Source organism: Polypterus senegalus, chromosome 1, assembly GCF_016835505.1.
Source record: "Polypterus senegalus isolate Bchr_013 chromosome 1, ASM1683550v1, whole genome shotgun sequence".
In the NCBI taxonomy this organism is placed as follows: domain Eukaryota; kingdom Metazoa; phylum Chordata; class Cladistia; order Polypteriformes; family Polypteridae; genus Polypterus; species Polypterus senegalus.
In genome coordinates, this window is record NC_053154.1 from 163,149,627 (window position 1) to 163,168,662 (window position 19,036).

Genomic DNA, 19,036 nt, shown 5'->3' on the forward strand with positions numbered 1-19,036 from the left:
GTAACAGACACTTTAAGCAAAAAGTGCCCAAACTTTTGCATGCCATTTTATCAAACAAATAAGATAAAAAAAGATACAGAAATGTATCATACATCTAGTGAAAGTATAATTATAATAAAGTTAGAATCTTTCATTCAGCGTTTGGCAACAATGGATTATTATTCATGATCCCAATCTGTCAATGTCTGCAAAAAATTAATGGAGAAGGCATTTTTTAAGTTGTGCCTTTACTGTTTATCTCATATAGTGCGTTTCTCAAAGAAAATAGATGTCAAAGTACATAACAAAATACAAAAACGAAGTCTAGGAGGACCAGTTGTCTACTGTATGAAAAGGAAATTTGTATTCAAAGAAAATAATTTAGTTACCAAATACAACAAAACAAAACTGACTGCAACGGTGCTCTGTACTGTAATGCTTTAATGAAATTATTCCATTCAATCGAAATTCTAAATTTGAGTTAAAACACCAAATGTGTTGCGATTATCTCAGTAACTGAAAGCTGAGTAGTTGCTCAGTGCTGCTAAACCTCCGATTTCTTTACACACTGGGGCATGACCCACTATTCTTTGAAGATGGCAGGAAACTGGGTTGGTGACCAGCCTTTCCATGCTGCCTTGTCTTACACTGACCACTGCGTATCAGGAGTGGCCTAAACTTGAATTTCTGCCAGACAGTAACATCTACAAGATTGGGATATTATGTATGGTCCCTTTTCTCATATATTTATAAGAAATATAAATATATATGCATATTCATATATGTACCTTTGGCCATATATAGATATATTTTAATGACATTTGGGTGCTCTTTTTTAAGCACTGTCTTTTTATACTTCTCTTTCACAATCAGCTTGCAAAAGCTGCATGAGAGGTAATTTAAAGGCTTCAAGTCGAAGCAAGCAATGAGGAAAACACTTTCCATCCATCCATTATCCAACCCACTATACCCTAACTACAGGGTCAAGGGGGTCTACTGGAGTGAATCCCAGCCAACCAGGGTGCAAGGCAGGAAACAAACCCCGGGCAGGGCGGAGAACACTTTGTAATAGCTAAATCCATTGAGTTAATGTTAATGGTAAATCTACCTTAGTTTTTTGCTTAGTTTGAACATGAATATAATGTAGCTTTAACACAGATAATGTAAGATTCTGTTCCACTCCCTGTGAATTCAAGTTAATGGAATGTTCTTAATGTTAGCTCTGGGTGACAACAGTATAGTTCTTAGATTGAAGTTAGATAGATAAGCTTTAAGGGCAGTCAGTTTTCTAGCCATATTGTACTGTACGTCGGTCAAACATCCTAATGTATGAAGCCTTAAAAATGTAACCTAGTAGTTACCATAGAAAGAGGTTTCCTTTTTTCTGAGTGCATTATCAACCACTTTCCTTATTTTCATGTGAACTGTTTACTTTCAATTTTACTAAAATCTTTCAAACAAAGACACTTGGACTGTGGATTTTTTTTTGTTTTGTACAAAGTGTCATACTACTACTGGAATGCCTTTCTAGGAACTATTTTCAACTACGGGTATTTGGAAACCCCTGACAAATGCAGTTACACACTAGTACAACTATGTTATCAGTAAACCAAACCAGATTTATTTTTGAATGAAATCCCTGTGAACACTTAATACATTTTTTTATAACATTCACCAAGCTTTTTAATGCCACTCAAATAAAATATTTTGCATGGCTTGTTCAATCATTCTTCTACAGCTGGCTTGATATTTTTATCATTGACGAGAGCCCCACAGTGGTAGTCCTTCACATTGGGAAACAGATGGTAGTCACACAAAGCCACATCCAGAGTAAAGAATAAATCTAAATGTAAATGTAAGGCATACTAACACCCCATGAGTGTATAGACAATCACATTCCTCCTATTTAAAATCACCAACTAATCTAACATACACAATTTTGTGGCTATGGGAAGAAAACCCACAAAAACCACTGGGTCAACTTTCCGTTAACTAGATTAAACATTTTACCTGGAAAGTGACATTAGGCACGATTCTCAAGCTGTAAGAAAAGTGTTAGCATTCAAAGAAATTCTGCAGAAAACAGATAAAGTTAAATATCGGGTACAAGAACATGTACACTACAATACAATTTATTTTTGTATAGTCCAAAATCACACAAGAAGTGCCGCAATGGCCTTTAACAGGCCCTGCCTCATGATAGCCCCCCAGCCTTGACTCTCTAAGAAGACAAGAAAAAAACTCCCAAAAAACACTTGTAGGTAAAAAATAGAAGAAACCTTGGGAAAGGTAGTTCAAAGAGAGACCCCTTTCCAGGTCTCTTTCATATTCAAAAGTTTGAGGTCACCTAGAAACATTCACATTTTTGAGTGAAATTGTTACCTTTTATTATCAATATACCGTTAAATTGCTTTAAAAATACAGACAAGGCAATTCTAGTGCTTATATTGACTGTTACTGCTTGAAATGCCTGTTGTTTATTATTCACATATACCTGCAAAGCCCCATTTTCAGCAGAAATTCCTTCACTGTCCTAATGGTAAACTCCCTTAACTTACCAGTCATTACCATTAGTCCTGCATTTATGTCAACTGGTTATCAAGAAACCTTTGTAATTAGCACTGCTGAAACTTGTTATTCTGTTCCCTTCGGTTGCAACGTACTGACATTCCTAAAGTTCAGTTCTGGGTTTCAAAATGGCCAAAATGAAACAGTTTTCTCAAGAAACAAGCCAGTCTATTAATTTTATGTATTTTGTTGCAGAATGAAGGTTATTTCTTATTACAAATTGCCAAAAAAATGAAGATTTCACACAAAGGTGTCAGTTACTGTCTTGAGAGAAGAGGGCAAACTAGACCTGATCGGACAGAAAGAAGGCCCAGAAGCACAACTGAATGAGAGGATCAGGGCATCAGAGTCCGAGGAAACAAATGCCTTACTGGTCCTCAGTTGACTTTCTCATTAAACACACACCAAAATACTAGTGTCATCTGCAACAGAGAATGGACGATGCTGGGATGGTGACTATAATATACCTTTCCAGTAATCCAGTATCTGCGTTCTTTTGCCCATTTTAATCTTGTTTTATTTGCCCCTTTCAGATGCAGCCTGTGTATAATGGGTCCCAAAATTCACACTCTGTGTCAGGACAAAAACTAAGCCATGAAGTCTAAGAAACTCTCTGTAGAGACCTCTGCGATAAAAAGAGTACGTCATACATCAGGGCAAGGGTATCAAACCATTTTTTAAGATACAAGTGTACACAAGAGCACATAAGCCTCAATGATTGTGAAATGGAAAAAGTTATAAAATCTAGGACTCTTTCTAGGGTTGGTTGTCTGGCCAAACAGAGTAACTGGGCACGAAAGGTCTAAGTCAGAGAGGTGATCAAGAACCTAATGGACAAAACCTGAACTCTTTGGGCAGAAATCCAGGCACTATGTCTGGGAAATAGCAAGTATTGCTCGTCACCATAATAATAGCTTCCCTATGGTGTAGCATGGTTGTGGTAGCGTCAAGCTATGGAGAGTTTTCTCAGCAGCAGGGACAGGGAGACTGGACAGAACTGAGGGAGGAATGAATGTGGCTTATAAAGAGATGTCCTTGAAGAAAATCTGATCCAGAGCACATGCAACCAGACTGGTGTGACGGTTCACCCTTCAGCACAACAATGACCCAAAGAATACAGTCAAGACAATGCTGGAGTGACTTTGGGACACGTCTCTGATTGCCCTGGAGTGGTCCAGTCAAAGCCCACACTTAAACCGCATAGAACAATTGTGAAGAAGCCTAAAGATGGCAGCTTACAGACACTTTCCATCAAATCTAACAGAGCTTGAGTGGATCTGCCTGGAAGAATAAGATAAATTGCCCAAATACAGGTGTACAAAGCTTGAAGCAATGTATCCAAGAAAGCCCAAAGCAGTAATCGTAGAAGCCCTTTTGGCAGCAAAGTACTGAAAATTTTAAATACTTGCAGGAGTAAGGGATTTCAGTTTTTAAATTTGCAAACCTTTCTGAAAACCTGTTTTCACTCTGAGTGTAGATTAATCTGCAATTATGTACCTTAGGCCGTATAGTATTAATTCTGTGAATTTGTGTAAACAAGAATGTTTTTCTCCTATATACAGTACATCAGTGTTTTACCCTTTACTTATTAACATTTGAAAGTACTAAGAACCTAGTAAAATGTTATAGTTATATCTCAATAGCTTCTGTTAGTATATTATTTTCAATTCAACTTTTATGTAGAGCTATTCACTCTTGTAAAAATGAAGGAAAATAGGCATTCTGGACCTCTCATGTAGAGGAAAGACTCATGGAATGTTGGGAGGAAGCAAAAAACATGTATTTGACCGATTGCTTTTGTCATATCAGGACAGAGTGGAGAAAGAAAAAGGATACTCCATGTTGATTGGTGATCAAAATGTGTCGATCTTGAGGTACTTAAAAAGCTCAATAGACGATCTGAAACTGCACAGAGAAGATGTGAGGGAGTTATACAATCCGTCATCTCTTTGAATTCCAAGTAATCTGAAAATAAACAACCTCAAAGGAATGGGATCCAGCAATTGCAGTCATTATGTGCGATGTGCTCTACAAATTAAAGGTTAATAGTGTGAAGTTAGTCTTACCAACACTATCTGACCACTTGATCCCTCCCAGGCATTCAACTTCACAATCACAACAGAATGGGCAATATAAACTTTCAATTATGTGAAATTGTTCCCAAATGTGTCAGATATTTACTTATAAGCAAATAAATGTAAATTAGCTTATAATCTGAAAAGAATTAAAGAATTACATTTTTACTTGAACGAAGTATGCAGTAATTCTGTATGATAAACTTATTTTTTTAAGTTTCAGTGTACACCGAACTTTAACAAATGGGAATGATTAAAACATTCACAACAATGATTGGAAATTTCCATCAATAAATACATGATTAAAAAAAAATAAAATAAAAAGACAGCATAAAAGATTTTAGTACCAAAAGGGAATCACACCATCACACTTTTGTAAAATGTATGAAGAAGAATTTAATCATTCCTTTTAAAAGTGAAAAACATAAAATACATCATCTTCATAATAACAGATTTGTAAAAAGCATAATTTAAAATTTTTAAATATAAAAATGTACTTTTTTGAAATGTACAATATTCTTAAAACTTTTAGTAGAATGTAGCATTTAACAAAACATGAGCATTTAACAGAACATGAATATATTTTACACAGAACAAGAAGAAACATGAGGATATCAACTTAAACTTGGATAAAGCCCAACATTTCAGTAAATGTTCAACAACATGACAAAATGAACCGAGACCTGACAATGATTTATGTGAACTGTACATTCAGCTATTTAGTCTTGATTTACTAGACATTTAATTAATTCCTTCTCCAATGCACTTAATGATGCTATTTCATCATCCTCTTCAGGGTCAGCATCTTTACCAGGAACATCACTGGAATTCATGACAGTCACTGCATTTAAGGCACTTTTATCATCATTTACAATGACACTTCTGCTCTGAACATTTGGAAGAGCAGAGGCACATTTAGATGAAGAATCTGAAACAGAAGAGGTTGAAAAAAATTAATACTATATATCTCACACTAACACAGAGTGCTTGTATAGCTCAGATGATTCTTTATGTGCCGTACAGTATTTCCCTTTTTACTTACTAATCTAATTTCTTAGAATGGTTTTTCACAGTATACTAAACAGAAACTTCATATTTACTAGGGGGCTTTGCCCCCTGATTGCTTCGCTCGCCAACCCCAGTCTTTGTTTTTCCGGATACACACTTTTAAGATTTTTTTTTCTTTGAATTGTTTCTATTTCATTAGTTTCACTTTTATTTCAAACCTTCTGTAAAAAATATACAGTATTTGGAATCTTTCGAGTCCCAACATGCTGAATCTTTTTAATCAGGTCAGCGAGACATGTGTTTAATGACTTTGTACCATAATTCAGGATAGGTTTCTATGTTTGGAATTTCAGCACAGACAAAATGATCTACATCATCAGCAGTTAATTTAATTTTGCAAAGTAACCAATAAATGCATGTGAGGTAAACTCCATTTTTGAAATGGGTCAATCTCTTGGCACAAAGTCTCATGTTTAAGGTCCCCGTGAGACACTCTGTGGCCAGTCTCTTTAGTCTTACGGGTCTTTTAAGTTTCTTCCGTGATCGTAACGTGAAGATCACATCTCGTCGCCCTACGGTTTCTCTCCAGGGTTTTTTTTTATAATAGAGAGAAATAACACTATATGGATACAAGATTAGCAACATTCCAGCATGCAGACAAATTGGTAGTACAATTAAATGACATCAGCAAGCAAAATTTAAAGTAGCACTTTTTGAAACATCCTGATCCTAATTGAAAAAGGAGGATTATATAGTTATACTCAACTTTTGCCTCACAGATCACGTATTCTGCTTTAATCTGTTCCAGAAACACAGGTTTGGATAAATTCAGATTTTCTGTAACAGAATTAACCTGTATTGCATAAATCTCAATATACTTTCACTGGATTTCACACTAATTCTGCTTTCTGGAACAGACCCCAGATCTTGTTTACTAAATAATGAACTACATAATTTATTTTCATCTATATATAAAAAATATATCTGAAAAGACAGTATTAATATAGAAGAAAGTCAGAAGGGAAAAAACCCATAATCCCCCATACAGCTGGAAACCCTAACATAAGCAATTTCACTTAATAAACAAACTCGGCCCACTGCTGTGACATAATTTGTGCATTTGCACATTCAAAACATGATGCTAGGAATAAACTATGAGTAATAGTGATACCAACTGAATGATACAAATGCTTTTAAGAAATAACTGGACATAAAGATTAAGAGCTATTTGATATAAAGTATTTTGGGACCACACACACACTACATCTTTCATGGATTTTGTTCCATTTTTGTGAATCATACAAACAAGTGAAAAAGCAATTATTAATTACAGTCTCTAAGCGTACTGCTTTAAACGTGATGTAGTAAGGAAAATTTTCTCAAAATATGAGTGAAACACGGTTGAACTAGTGAACCAGACACATTCTGAATCACTCATCAAAAAGGCAGTACATGTATATATTAAATGACAGAGTAGTTTAGGGAGTAAAAAAAACACGAAACCATACTGCCAGTTACATGCTCTTGGATCCAGTATTCCTGGATGTGGACACAAAATAAAAATTGATCAAAGACTACAGGAAAGGACTGCTTGAATTGCAGTGAAAGAACCACAGATCATCTGCCATATTCAGGCTGACCTTCAGACAAAACATGCAACAGTTTCAATGGACGCAAATCAGTCACCAATTCCATGAAAGGGGACTCTATAGTAGGAGATCAAGGAAGACCACACTGTTGATGGAGGAACACAAGAAAGCTCAACTTAAGTTCACCAATACACATCCAAACAAGGCAATGTCCTTCTGGGAGAATGGCCTGGGGACAAATTACACCATATTAGAGATGTTTGACTAAGTCCAACATCCCTTTGTAAACAGAAAGCCATCAAAGTAAACAACACCATCCCTATAGTCAAACATACAGTGGGCTTGGTGACGTTTAGTGGTTGCTTTGGTGCACCTGGAGCTCGGTGTCTTGAGGCTGTGCATAGCATCATTAAATTGGGAGATTAACAAGGCAATCTGGAGCACAACATCGAATATAGTGTCAGAAGGCTTAGTCTCCATCAAATGGTTTTCTACCAACATGACAACGACCTTAAACATACTCCAAAAAGACAAAATGCTGGACTGTTCTGAAGTGGCCAGTAATTAAACCATATCTAAATCTTACCAAGGTCAAGTGATTTTATTGTTATACCATGCATACACAGTGTTGCAGCATACAGTGCCACAAAATAATGTTACTGGGACTACAATGCAACATAGGACACAGGACAGGTAAAGAACCATACTATAAAGTAAATAAATAAAAAATAGGCAATAATTAGAAAAATAAATACATAAATGCAAGTAAGAGGTATAACAAATGTACTGCACGTAAAAATGCTACTAGAAGCGGATATGAAGGAAAGAGGTGCAGCTCTGAGAATTGCACTTGGGAGTAGACATCTGTCCTTGACTTCCTTGAAATAACTGATCTGAAGTCACTCTTGCACACACACACACACACACACACACACACACATTTATTAAAGAATAGCAAGTTAACTCTCTGTTCTACTACAGCTAATCAAACTAGAAAAAAAGAGATTCCTAGGCTTATAGAGACATAAATAAAGAGACAGGTAACAAGTAGTAAATCATTCTTTAGATTGTGGAAAGTTATTAGGAAAATTTGAGTCTTAAAGTACATAATTTAACATACAGTGAGCTTAGATCATGTGGTGAGGCTAAAGGAAATCATTTGTTTTATAACAGCAAAAATATATAAAAATATAATACCAGAAGCTCTGCTATCTTGAAGGAGTCTGTTGAAGACTCATGTCGCTATGATGTTCATTTTCCTTTTCTGACATGTGTACAGCCTGTGTTTTATTTATATTGTATTAGGTTAGACCTTCAGGTCAAATGTTTATCATGTTCTGCCTTTTCTCATTACTGTGTGTGTGTGTGTATATATATTTCTTACACAGACACATACATATATACATACACACATATAAACTATGGGGCTTTGCCCCCTGCTCACTTTGCTCGCCAGCCCCATGGCCTGCGCTACGCGCCAGCAACTCCGCATCTCTGCTGCTTGCATATTGTGGATTTCACTTTCACCAAACAACAAATCTTTTAAATCTTGTGGATAGGCCTCTTCAATGGGAAGAAACACTACGTTTCCCTGATTACAACATGAATTAGACGATTTACAAGTCTGTGACTTAAAGTTTAAATCCGAACAATATACTCAATCTCTTTTCGCTGTTCCATTATTTCACCGAGTAATAATTTTTGTTTGTTTGTTTTAATAAGATTTTTCTATCATTTTTTTGAGACTTTCGAATTTTATTACTTTCATTATCTCTAACCTGCTCTGCATGTGTATCACGCCAATGTTTTCAAATTCTTTACGACGTTCTACTTTGTCATCTACTCTTTGTGTTTTATTTCTGGCTCAGGGCGTGAATAAATCTCTTGGCACAAAGTCTTGTCTTGCGGAACATGAAAGTATCTCTCTGAAAAAGTCATGTCCCAGGCTAAAAAGTCTTGTCATGTCCCAGGCTAAAAAGTCTTGTCATGTCCCAGGCTAAAAAGTCTTGTCTTGTCCCAGGGTTTTTTTTTATTATAATAGAGACACACACACATATATAAAATATTTATATTGTATATAAACTGTACAGCAGTAGGCAAAAGAAGAATAAGAAGAATAATCAAAACTGTTAAAGCTCATTCATGGCTATAACAAGTGCTTGATTTCAGTTATTCTTTCTAAAGGGTCTGCTTCCAAATATTAAACGTAGCATGTAAATAATTTTGTTGATATAATTTTTTGTGATCTAAAAGGAAATATTAAGTTCTAAATGGAAAAAGAGATCTGCAATATTAATAGCAAAATGAAGAAATATAGACAATTATTCATACTTATTTTGTAGTGAATCAAGTTAAACTGATTTCTGAATTACCTGAAAACTTACAAAGATGCCAATATATTTGGCCACGACTGAAGGTATGCAATAAATAATTTGTTTGTTAAATACAGAATAAATGTTTACAAAGGTACATAAAAACTGAAAATATAACCATTGTGAACTAATATATGTATATATACAGTATATATATATCTTTTCTTCAATTTAAAGATAAATACTGATAAAGGAATACTGAATAAAGGGATATAACTCATTGTATTCCAATGGCAAAATGAGTTTCAAAATTTCATCCATGCTCACATCTGAACAAGAAAATCTTGCTTTTCAGCCTTGGCAAGGAGAAGTGGGCAAAACTTTCCACATTGGAAACTAGACAAAAAATAAATTCTACAAGTACATTTTCATACTCACCATAATTAGGGGGACACACCTCTTCCCATGAGTAACTAGCCAGATTCAGAGGCTGTGACAACCAGGGAGCTCCTATTAGCTGTTCTAGTTTCAATCTTTGTTGAGGATCAGGGTGTAGTAAGCAACATAACAATGTATGTAATTCTATAAGACATAGAGAATTCTCATTATGGGACAGAAATCTAGTTCAAATAATTTTTTTTGTATAAACAAGAAAAAAAAAAGATGTTTAATAATTTGCATTTCAATTTATCTTTCCATCTTGCAAGCAACACAACCATATATTCTGCATGGTCAATTCTATGTTTTCTGTACTTTCCACTTCAACTTATTACATACTGTCATTTCAATCAAACATTACTCCCTTCTATGAAATGGACACTTCTTTGATCTGTTGATAAGACAATCCTATTTACAGTTGACTAAAACAGCCTTTTCTTTTAGCCTGGCTTGAATCACACAAAGATTTGTAATGCAAATGCCAACCAAGAAGCTGAGTTAGGTCGGTCTAGAGAGTAAGACTAAATACATCTATTATGTCATATCGAATTAATAGGAATTCTACATGAAGAAAGTTTTGCAAATGGTTGTTTATCCCCACCCTGCCTCAAAAAAAAAAAATAAATAAATAAAATTGAAATTTGGAAACGGATTGACCAAAAGACTTCGCCTCAAGACTATTACAGATTGAGAAGGCAGGGTTTTTAAAATAAATTTACTCATTTTCTCACACCTGTGGAAACCTCAAAGGGTAGTTTAATCTCTGCTGCAAGTGTTTCTTCCAGTTCACAGAAAGGATTCTCTCCAAATACAAGAGTAAACAGAGCAACACCAAGGGACCACATTTCAAGTTCTGGCCCCTCATACCTGTATGGAAAAAAGAGAAAAAACACATAACATGCACAATTTAGTTTATCATCACAATATCACCATTTGGTGAAACCAACGGAATAGAAAAACACAAAATTTGGTTTAGAATCTACATTACTTCATCCTGTTTATTTAGTTACTGGTATATGCATTTGTTTTGTAATATAAAAGACCATTAAAACTATACACAAAGTGCAAGACAGGAATCACTCCTGGTGCTTGACCATCACAGAGCTCACTCACACACTACACTTGTAGAAACCCAAACAAGCAAAGTCAAAGCGAACTTTATTGTCATCTCAACCATATACAAGTATACAAATGGACGAAATTGCGAAGTTCGGGGTCCACAGTGTAACAAATGTGCAAATAATAAATTGAAAATAGAATTAAAATTTAAATTTAAAACACAAACAAGACAACACATTGTGCAAAGACAAGACAAAGAAGTAGCAGCAATATTGACGTGTAGTAAGCAATATGAACATTGATGCAATGTATTGTATTTGCAATCTAGATACATGAATATAGTCAACAGATATGTAATAAAATATAATAAAAAAAATAAATATAGGTAATACAGAAATTATCAGGGTATGATAATAGTTGTTTAAGACATGTGTAAACAATGACAGGTCAGAATGTTTCACAACAGAAGGATATCAAGAGTGTCAAAATACTTACAGTGCATCTGGAAAGTATTCACAGCGCATCACTTTTTCCACATTATGTTATGTTACAGTCTTATTCCAAAATGGATTAAATTCATTTTTTTCCTCAGAATTCTGCACACAACAGCCCATAATGACAATGTGAAAAAAAGCTTACTTGAGGTTTTTGCAAATTTATTAAAAATAAAAATCTGAGAAATCATAAGTATTCACAGTCTTTGCTCAATACTTTGTCGATGCTCCTTTGGCAGCAATTACCGCCTCAAGTCTTTTTGAATATGATGCCACAAGCTTGGCACACCTATCCTTGGACAGTTTCACCCATTCCTCTTTGCAGCACCTCTCAAGCTCCATCAGGTTGGATGGGAAGCGTCGGTGCACAGCCATTTTAAGATCTCTCCAGAGATGTTCAATCGGATTCAAGTCTGGGCTCTGGCTGGGCCACTCAAGGACATTCACAGAGTTGTCCTGAAGCCACTCCTTTGATATCTTGCCCGTGTGCTTAGGGTCGATGTCCTGCTGAAAGATGAACCGTCACCCCAGTCTGAGGTCAAGAGTGCTCTGGAGCAGGTTTTCATCCAGGATGTCTCTATACATTGCAGCAGTCATCTTTCCCTTTATCCTGACTAGTCTCCCAGATCCTGCCGCTGAAAAACATTCCCACAGCATGATTCTGCCACCACCATGCTTCACTGTAGGGATGGTATTGGCCTGGTGATGAGCGGTGCCTGCCTGACTAAGGCCCTTCTCCCCCGATCGCTAAGTTTAGATGGCCGGCCAGCTCTAGGAAGAGTCCTGGTGGTTTCGAACTTATTCCACTTACGGATGATGGAGGCCACTGTGCTCATTGGGACCTTCAAAGCAGTAGATATTTTTCTGTAACCTTCCACATATTTGTGCCTCGAGACAATCCCGTCTCGGAGGTCTACAGATAATTCCTTTGACTTCATGCTTGGTTTGTGCCCTGACATGAACTGTCAACTGTGGGACCTTATATAGACAGGTGTGTGCCTTTCCAAATCATGTTCAATCAACAGAATTTACCACAGGTGGACTCCAATTAAGCTGCAGAAACATCTCAATGGTGATCAGGGGAAACAGGATGCACCTGAGCTCAATTCTGAGCTTCAAGGCAAAGGCTGTGAATACTTATGTAGATGTGCTTTCTCAATTTTTTATTTTTAATAAATTTGCAAAAATCTCAAGTAAACTTTTATCACGTTGTCATTATGGGGTGTTGTGTGTAGAATTCTGAGGAAAAAAATGAATTTAATCTATTTTGGAATAAGGCAGTAATCTACTTTTTGCATGTTTGTTTTAATAAGACTCTACTCATAAAAGTGTGTAGTGCATTGGAATTGTTAAAAGAAGTACTCAATACAAGAATAAACTGAAATGAAATGATCTGATCTCACAAACTGGAAACCTGCAAATAGTAGCTGGCATGCACACTTAATTACATTTCACATACTGAAAACACAGTCTAAACAAACTACACCAAAACAGAATGACTGAGACTGACCAAGAGACACACTTACGGATTTCCCATGAGCACTTCTGGTGAACAATATTCAAGAGTTCCACAAAAGGTATAGAATAATTTCCCTGGTTCCAGAAATGTAGCAGATCCAAAGTCTATTAATTTTATATGAAATTCATTGTTGATGATGATGTTTTCATCTTTGATATCCCTGTGCAAGATTCTCTTACTATGTAAATATTCTATTGCAGCCACGAGCTGCAAAAAGAAAAATAAATGAATAAATAAACTGTTCACTTCAAAATAATTCAGAAAAATATTAAATGTACTCTACCCCAAAACACAAATGTTTTAAGCTGTACAGAGAAAAACTTTCAGGAAGAAAAAAATGATTATTTAAGTTAAAGAGAAAAAAAGACCATGGTTAAGTGAACCACAGTGTCAGGATCTGAATAAGATCATTAAGATGTAGCATCTACATTGCTGCTCCAAAAGACTCTGTGATGTATTGGTCAGAACACCCTTCAAAGTGAAGGGTGCATCAGAAGTAGCAATAGGTATTACACAGAATAAAACTGCCTTATAAACCTTTTAAATAATAAAACTAGCTGTTCCCAGCGGCTGCACCCATGTAGTAATGAAACAGAACAAACTTTAAAAATCAATTGACGTCAGCACATCCCCTGTGTGGGGAGAAACATGGCTGTGATTACCTCTGGCAATCAGCAGCTATACTCTAAAACACACATACAGTGGGATGCAAAAGTTTGGGCAACCTTGTTAATAGTCATTATTTTCCTGTATAAATCATTGGTTGTTACGATAAAAAATGTCAGTTAAATATATCATATAGGAGACACACACAGTGATATTTGAGAAGTGAAATGAAGTTTATTGGATTTACAGAAAGTGTGCAATAATTGTTCAAACAAAATCAGGCAGGTGCATAAATTTGGGCACCACAAAAAAAGAAATGAAATCAATATTTAGTAGATCCGCCTTTTGCAGAAATTACAGCCTCTAAACGCTTCCTGTAGGTTCCAATGAGAGTCTGGATTGTGGTTGAAGGTATTTTGGACCATTCCTCTTTACAAAACATATCTAGTTCATTCAGGTTTGATGGCTTCCGAGCATGGACAGCTCTCTTAAACTCACACCACAGATTTTCAATTATATTCAGGTCTGGGGACTGAGATGGCCATTACAGAACGCTGTACTTGTTCCTCTGCATGAATGCCTTAGTGGATTTTGAGCAGTGTTTCGGGTTGTTATCTTGTTGAATGATCCAGCCCCGGCGCAGCTTCAGCTTTATCACTGACTCCTGGACATTGGTCTCCAGAATCTGCTGATACTGAGTGGAATCCATGTGTCCCTCAACTTTGACAAGATTCCCAGTCCCTGCACTGGCCACACAGCCCCACAGCATGATGGAACCACCACCATATTTTACTGTAGGTAGCAGGTGTTTTTCTTGGAATGCTGTGTTCTTTTTCCACCATGCATAACGCCCCTTGTTATGCCCAAATAACTCAATTTTAGTTTCATCAGTCCACAGCACCTTATTCCAAAATGAAGCTGGCTTGTCCAAATGTGCTTGAGCATACCTCAAGCGGCTCTGTTTGTGCTGTGGGCGGAGAAAAGGCTTCCTCTGCATCACTCTCGCATACAGCATCTCCTTGTGTAAAGTCGCGAATGGTTGAACGATGCACAGTGACTCCATCTGCTGCAAGATGATGTTGTAGGTCTTTGGTGCTGGTCTGTGGGTTTACTCTGACTGTTCTCACCATTCGTCGCTTCTGTCTATCCGAAATCTTTCTTGGTCTGCCACTTCGAGCCTTAACTTGAACTGAGCCTGTGGTCTTCCATTTCCTCAATATGTTCCTAACTGTGGAAACAGATAGCTTAAATCTCTGGGATAGCTTTCTGTATCCTTCCCCTAAACCAGGATGGTGAACAATCTTTGTCTTCAGGTCATTTGAGAGTTGTTTTGTGACCCCCATGTTGCTACTCTTCAGAGAAAATTAAAGGAGGAGGAAACTTACAATTGACCCCTTAAATACTCTTTCTCATTATAGGATTCGCCTGTGTATGTAGGTCAGGGGTCACTGAGCTTACCAAGCCAATTTGAGTTCCAATAATTAGTTCTAAAAGTTTTGGAATCAATAAAATGACAACGATGCCCAAATTTATGCACTTGCCCGATTTTATTTGAACAATTATTGCACACTTTCTGTAAATCCAATAAACTTCATTTCACTTCTTATTGGAAGTATACATATATTTATATGTATGTTATATATATGTATGTTATATATATATATATATATATATATATATATATATATATATATATATATATATATATATATATATACATACACACACACACATATAAACATATATACATATACATATCTACATATACACATATCTATATATACACATATATACATATTGTGGCCCCCGGCCCTGGTTATGTTGGGGGCCTCGGGTAAAGGGCTTTGAAGCCCAGTCCTGTAGGGACCCGTGGCCACCGCCAGGCGGTGCCCCGGTGCCTGAATATCCCTGGAGCCCAGCACTTCCGCCACACCAGGAAGTGCTGGGGAAACGACAGGGGACACCGGACGGCTTCGGGTGTGCAGCCGGCACTTCCGCCACACTGGGGCGTGTCTACGGAGGACTGCCGGGAAGCAGCTGAAGCCCATCCGGGTTCCTATCTAAGGGGTCGCCTCCCTTCAGTCGATAGCGGAAGTCGGGTGGAAGAGAGACGGAGCTGGAGAGAGGACTGGAGGCGGCCAGAGAGGCATTTTGACTGTGTGGCCTGGACTTTGGGAGAACGGTGCAAGAGGCACTGGGACTTGCACTGAACTTTGTAAATATATTGTAAATAAACAGTGTGTGGTGGAGCCAATGATGTCCGTCTGTCTGTGTCCGGGTTCAAGTCCACAATCTATATACACACATATATATATATATACACACACACATATATATATATACACATATACACATATATATATATATACACATACACATATATATACACACATATATATATATATACACACATATATATATATATATATATACACACACATATATATATACATATATACACACACACATACAGTGCACCCGGAAAGTATTCACAGCACATCACTTTTTGCACATTTTGTTATGTTACAGCCTTATTCCAAAATGGATTCAATTCATTTTTTTCCTCAGAATTCTACACACAACACCCCATAATGACAACGTGAAAAAGTTTACTTGAGGTTTTTGCAAATTTATAAAAATAAAAAACAGAGAAATCATATGTTCATAAGTAACCACTGCCTTTGCTCAATACTTTGTTGATGCACCTTTGGCAGCAATTACAGCCTTTTTGAATATGATGCCACAAGCTTGGCACACCTATCCTTGGACAGTTTCACCCATTCCTCTTTGCAGCACCTCTCAAGCTCCATCAGGTTGGATGGGACGCGTTGGTGCACATCCATTTTAAGATCTCTCCAGAGATGTTCAATCGGATTCAAGTCTGGGCTCTGGCTGGGCCACTCAAGGACATTCACAGAGTTGTCCTGAAGCCACTCCTTTGATATCTTGGCCGTGTGCTTAGGGTCGTTGTCCTGCTGAAAGATGAACCATCGCCCCAGTCTGAGGTCAAGAGCGCTCTGGAGTAGGGTTTCATCCAGGATGTCTCTGTACATTGCTGCAGTCATCTTTCCCTTTATCCTGACTAGTCTCCTAGTTCCTGCCGCTGAAAAACATCCCCACAGCAAGATGCTGCCACCACCACGCTTCTCTGTAGAAATGGTATTGGCCTGGTGATGAGCGGTGCCTGGTTTCCTCAAGCGTGGCGCCTGGCATTCACACCAAAGAGTTCAATCTTTGTCTCATCAGACCAGAGAATTTTGTTTCTCATGGTCCGAGAGTCCTTCAGGTGCCTTTTGGCAAACTCCAGGCGGGCTGCCATGTGTCTTTTACTAAGGATGGGCGTCCTTCTGGCCACTCTACCATACAGGCCTGATTGGTGGATTGCTGCAGAGATGGTTGTCCTTCTGGAAGGTTCTCCTCTCTCCACATCGGGTTCTTGGTCACCTCCCTGACTAAGACCCTTTTCCCCTGATCGCTCAGTTTAGATGGCCGGCCAGCTCTAGGAAGAGTCCTGGTGGTTTCGAACTTATTCCACTTACGGATGATAGAGGACACTGTGCTCATTAGGACCTTCAAAGCAGCAGAAATTTTTCTGTAACCCTACCCAGATTTTTGCCTCGAGACAAACTCGTCTTGGAGGTCTACAGACAATTCCTTTGACTTCATGCTTGGTTTGTGCTCTGACATGAACTGTCAACTGTGGGACCTTATATAGACAGGTGTGTGCCTTTCCAAATCATGTTCAATCAACAGAATTTACCACAGGTGAACTCCAATTAAGCTGCAGAAAGATCTCAATGGTGATCAGGGGAAACAGGATGCACCTGAGCTCAATTTTGAGCTTCATGGCAAAGGCTGTGCATACTTATGTACATGTGCTTTCTCAATTTTTTTATTTTTAATAAATTTGCAAAAAACCTCAAGTAAACTTTTTTCACTTTGTCATTATGGGGTGTTGTGTGTAGAATTCGGAGGACAAAAATGAATTTAATCCATTTTGGAATAAGGCTGTAACATAACAAAATGTGGAAAAAGTGATGCGCTGTGAATACTTTTCGGATGCACTGTATATATAGAGATACATATATACATATACATATACACATATATATACATATACACACATATATACTGTACATATACACACACACATTATATATAAAAAATATATATATATATATACTAATAAAAGGCAAAGCCCTCACTCACTCACTCACTCACTCACTCATCACTAATTCTCCAACTTCCGTGTGGGTGGAAGGCTGAAATTTGGCAGGTTCATTCCTTACAGCTTCCTTACAAAAGTTGGGCAGGTTTTATATCGAAATTCTACGTGTAATGGTCATAACTGGAAGCAGTTTTCTCCATTTACTGTAATGGAGATGAGCTTCAACGCCGTGGGGGGAGTTTCGTGTGACATCATCACGCCTCCCACGTAATCACGCAGTACATAGAAAACCAGGAAGACCTAAAAAGCGCTGAAGAAAACATGCATTATATAATTGAGAAGGCAGCGAAACAATAAGAAGCGGCGAGTGACATATACAACCATATTCATGACTTCTGCTACTTGAAACAAAGCACGATGTAAACCTACACTTTAAATTAAGTTCATTGACAGGCTGCCGCTGGCGTTTGTAATTTAGTGCCTTATAAGGCCGTCCGTCAGCGGCAATCCAATAGCAAACTCCCACTAAATATTCACGGGTTAAGGACTGTGCTTATGCAGAGGAAGATGAGATGGTCAGGGTGGTGTTTGGTACAAACTCAGCGAAACTGCGAGAGAAAGTTTTAAGTGCCAGGACTAAGGTAACATTAAATACAGCCATGGACATAGCACGAGATGGCACCAGCACAGCTGGGAAACTTCGATGCATGTACACGAGCGGCTCACGTGAACTGATGCAGTGCACAGATAAAAGCAACAGTTCCAAAGAGCTGAACAAAACCGAATTACACAATTGAAAAGGCAGCAAAAAATGAAGCGTTTGATACATACAAGCATATTCATAAATCCAAAACAAAGCACACGTTGGAAAAAGTCAATGTCCCGCTAAAGGAAGACAGTGTAAAAAACCGTGCATGCAGTGTGTCAGGTCTCAGATAAAGAAGAAGGCGAGCTGTTTATTGATGCAGTAAGAAACGAATCGATGAATGAAACCTGTCATCTTTACAGCGATTGACAAACGGAATGTAACTTGAACACAACACATCCTACAAATACGAACCTGATTGAAAGAAATAATGATAATCAAATCCTTGATGACAGCAACACTCAGTAACACTCACAAAACAAATACTGTATATTGACAGTCATGTTACGTTATTTTTAAAATGTTCCCTTTTCTTTTTCATAGCTTTTTAACACACTACTTCTCGCTGCGATCGC

At 37.4% G+C, this 19,036-nt stretch overlaps 1 protein-coding gene across 1 annotated transcript in view; it reads right to left on the reverse strand.

Annotated features, from left to right (window-relative positions):
* Window positions 1-5,166: 5,166 nt before the first annotated feature.
* Window positions 5,167-19,036, reverse strand: part of pask (PAS domain containing serine/threonine kinase) — a 94,317-nt gene continuing 80,447 nt past the window's right edge. Inside the window, exons 16-19 of the mRNA XM_039761778.1 lie at window positions 13,049-13,248; window positions 10,703-10,836; window positions 9,970-10,113; window positions 5,167-5,550 (exon numbers count right to left, since the gene is read on the reverse strand). Coding sequence (XP_039617712.1) covers window positions 5,342-5,550; window positions 9,970-10,113; window positions 10,703-10,836; window positions 13,049-13,248 — 687 coding nt within the window. The 3' untranslated portion in view covers window positions 5,167-5,341. The remainder of the gene's footprint in view (window positions 5,551-9,969; window positions 10,114-10,702; window positions 10,837-13,048; window positions 13,249-19,036) is intronic.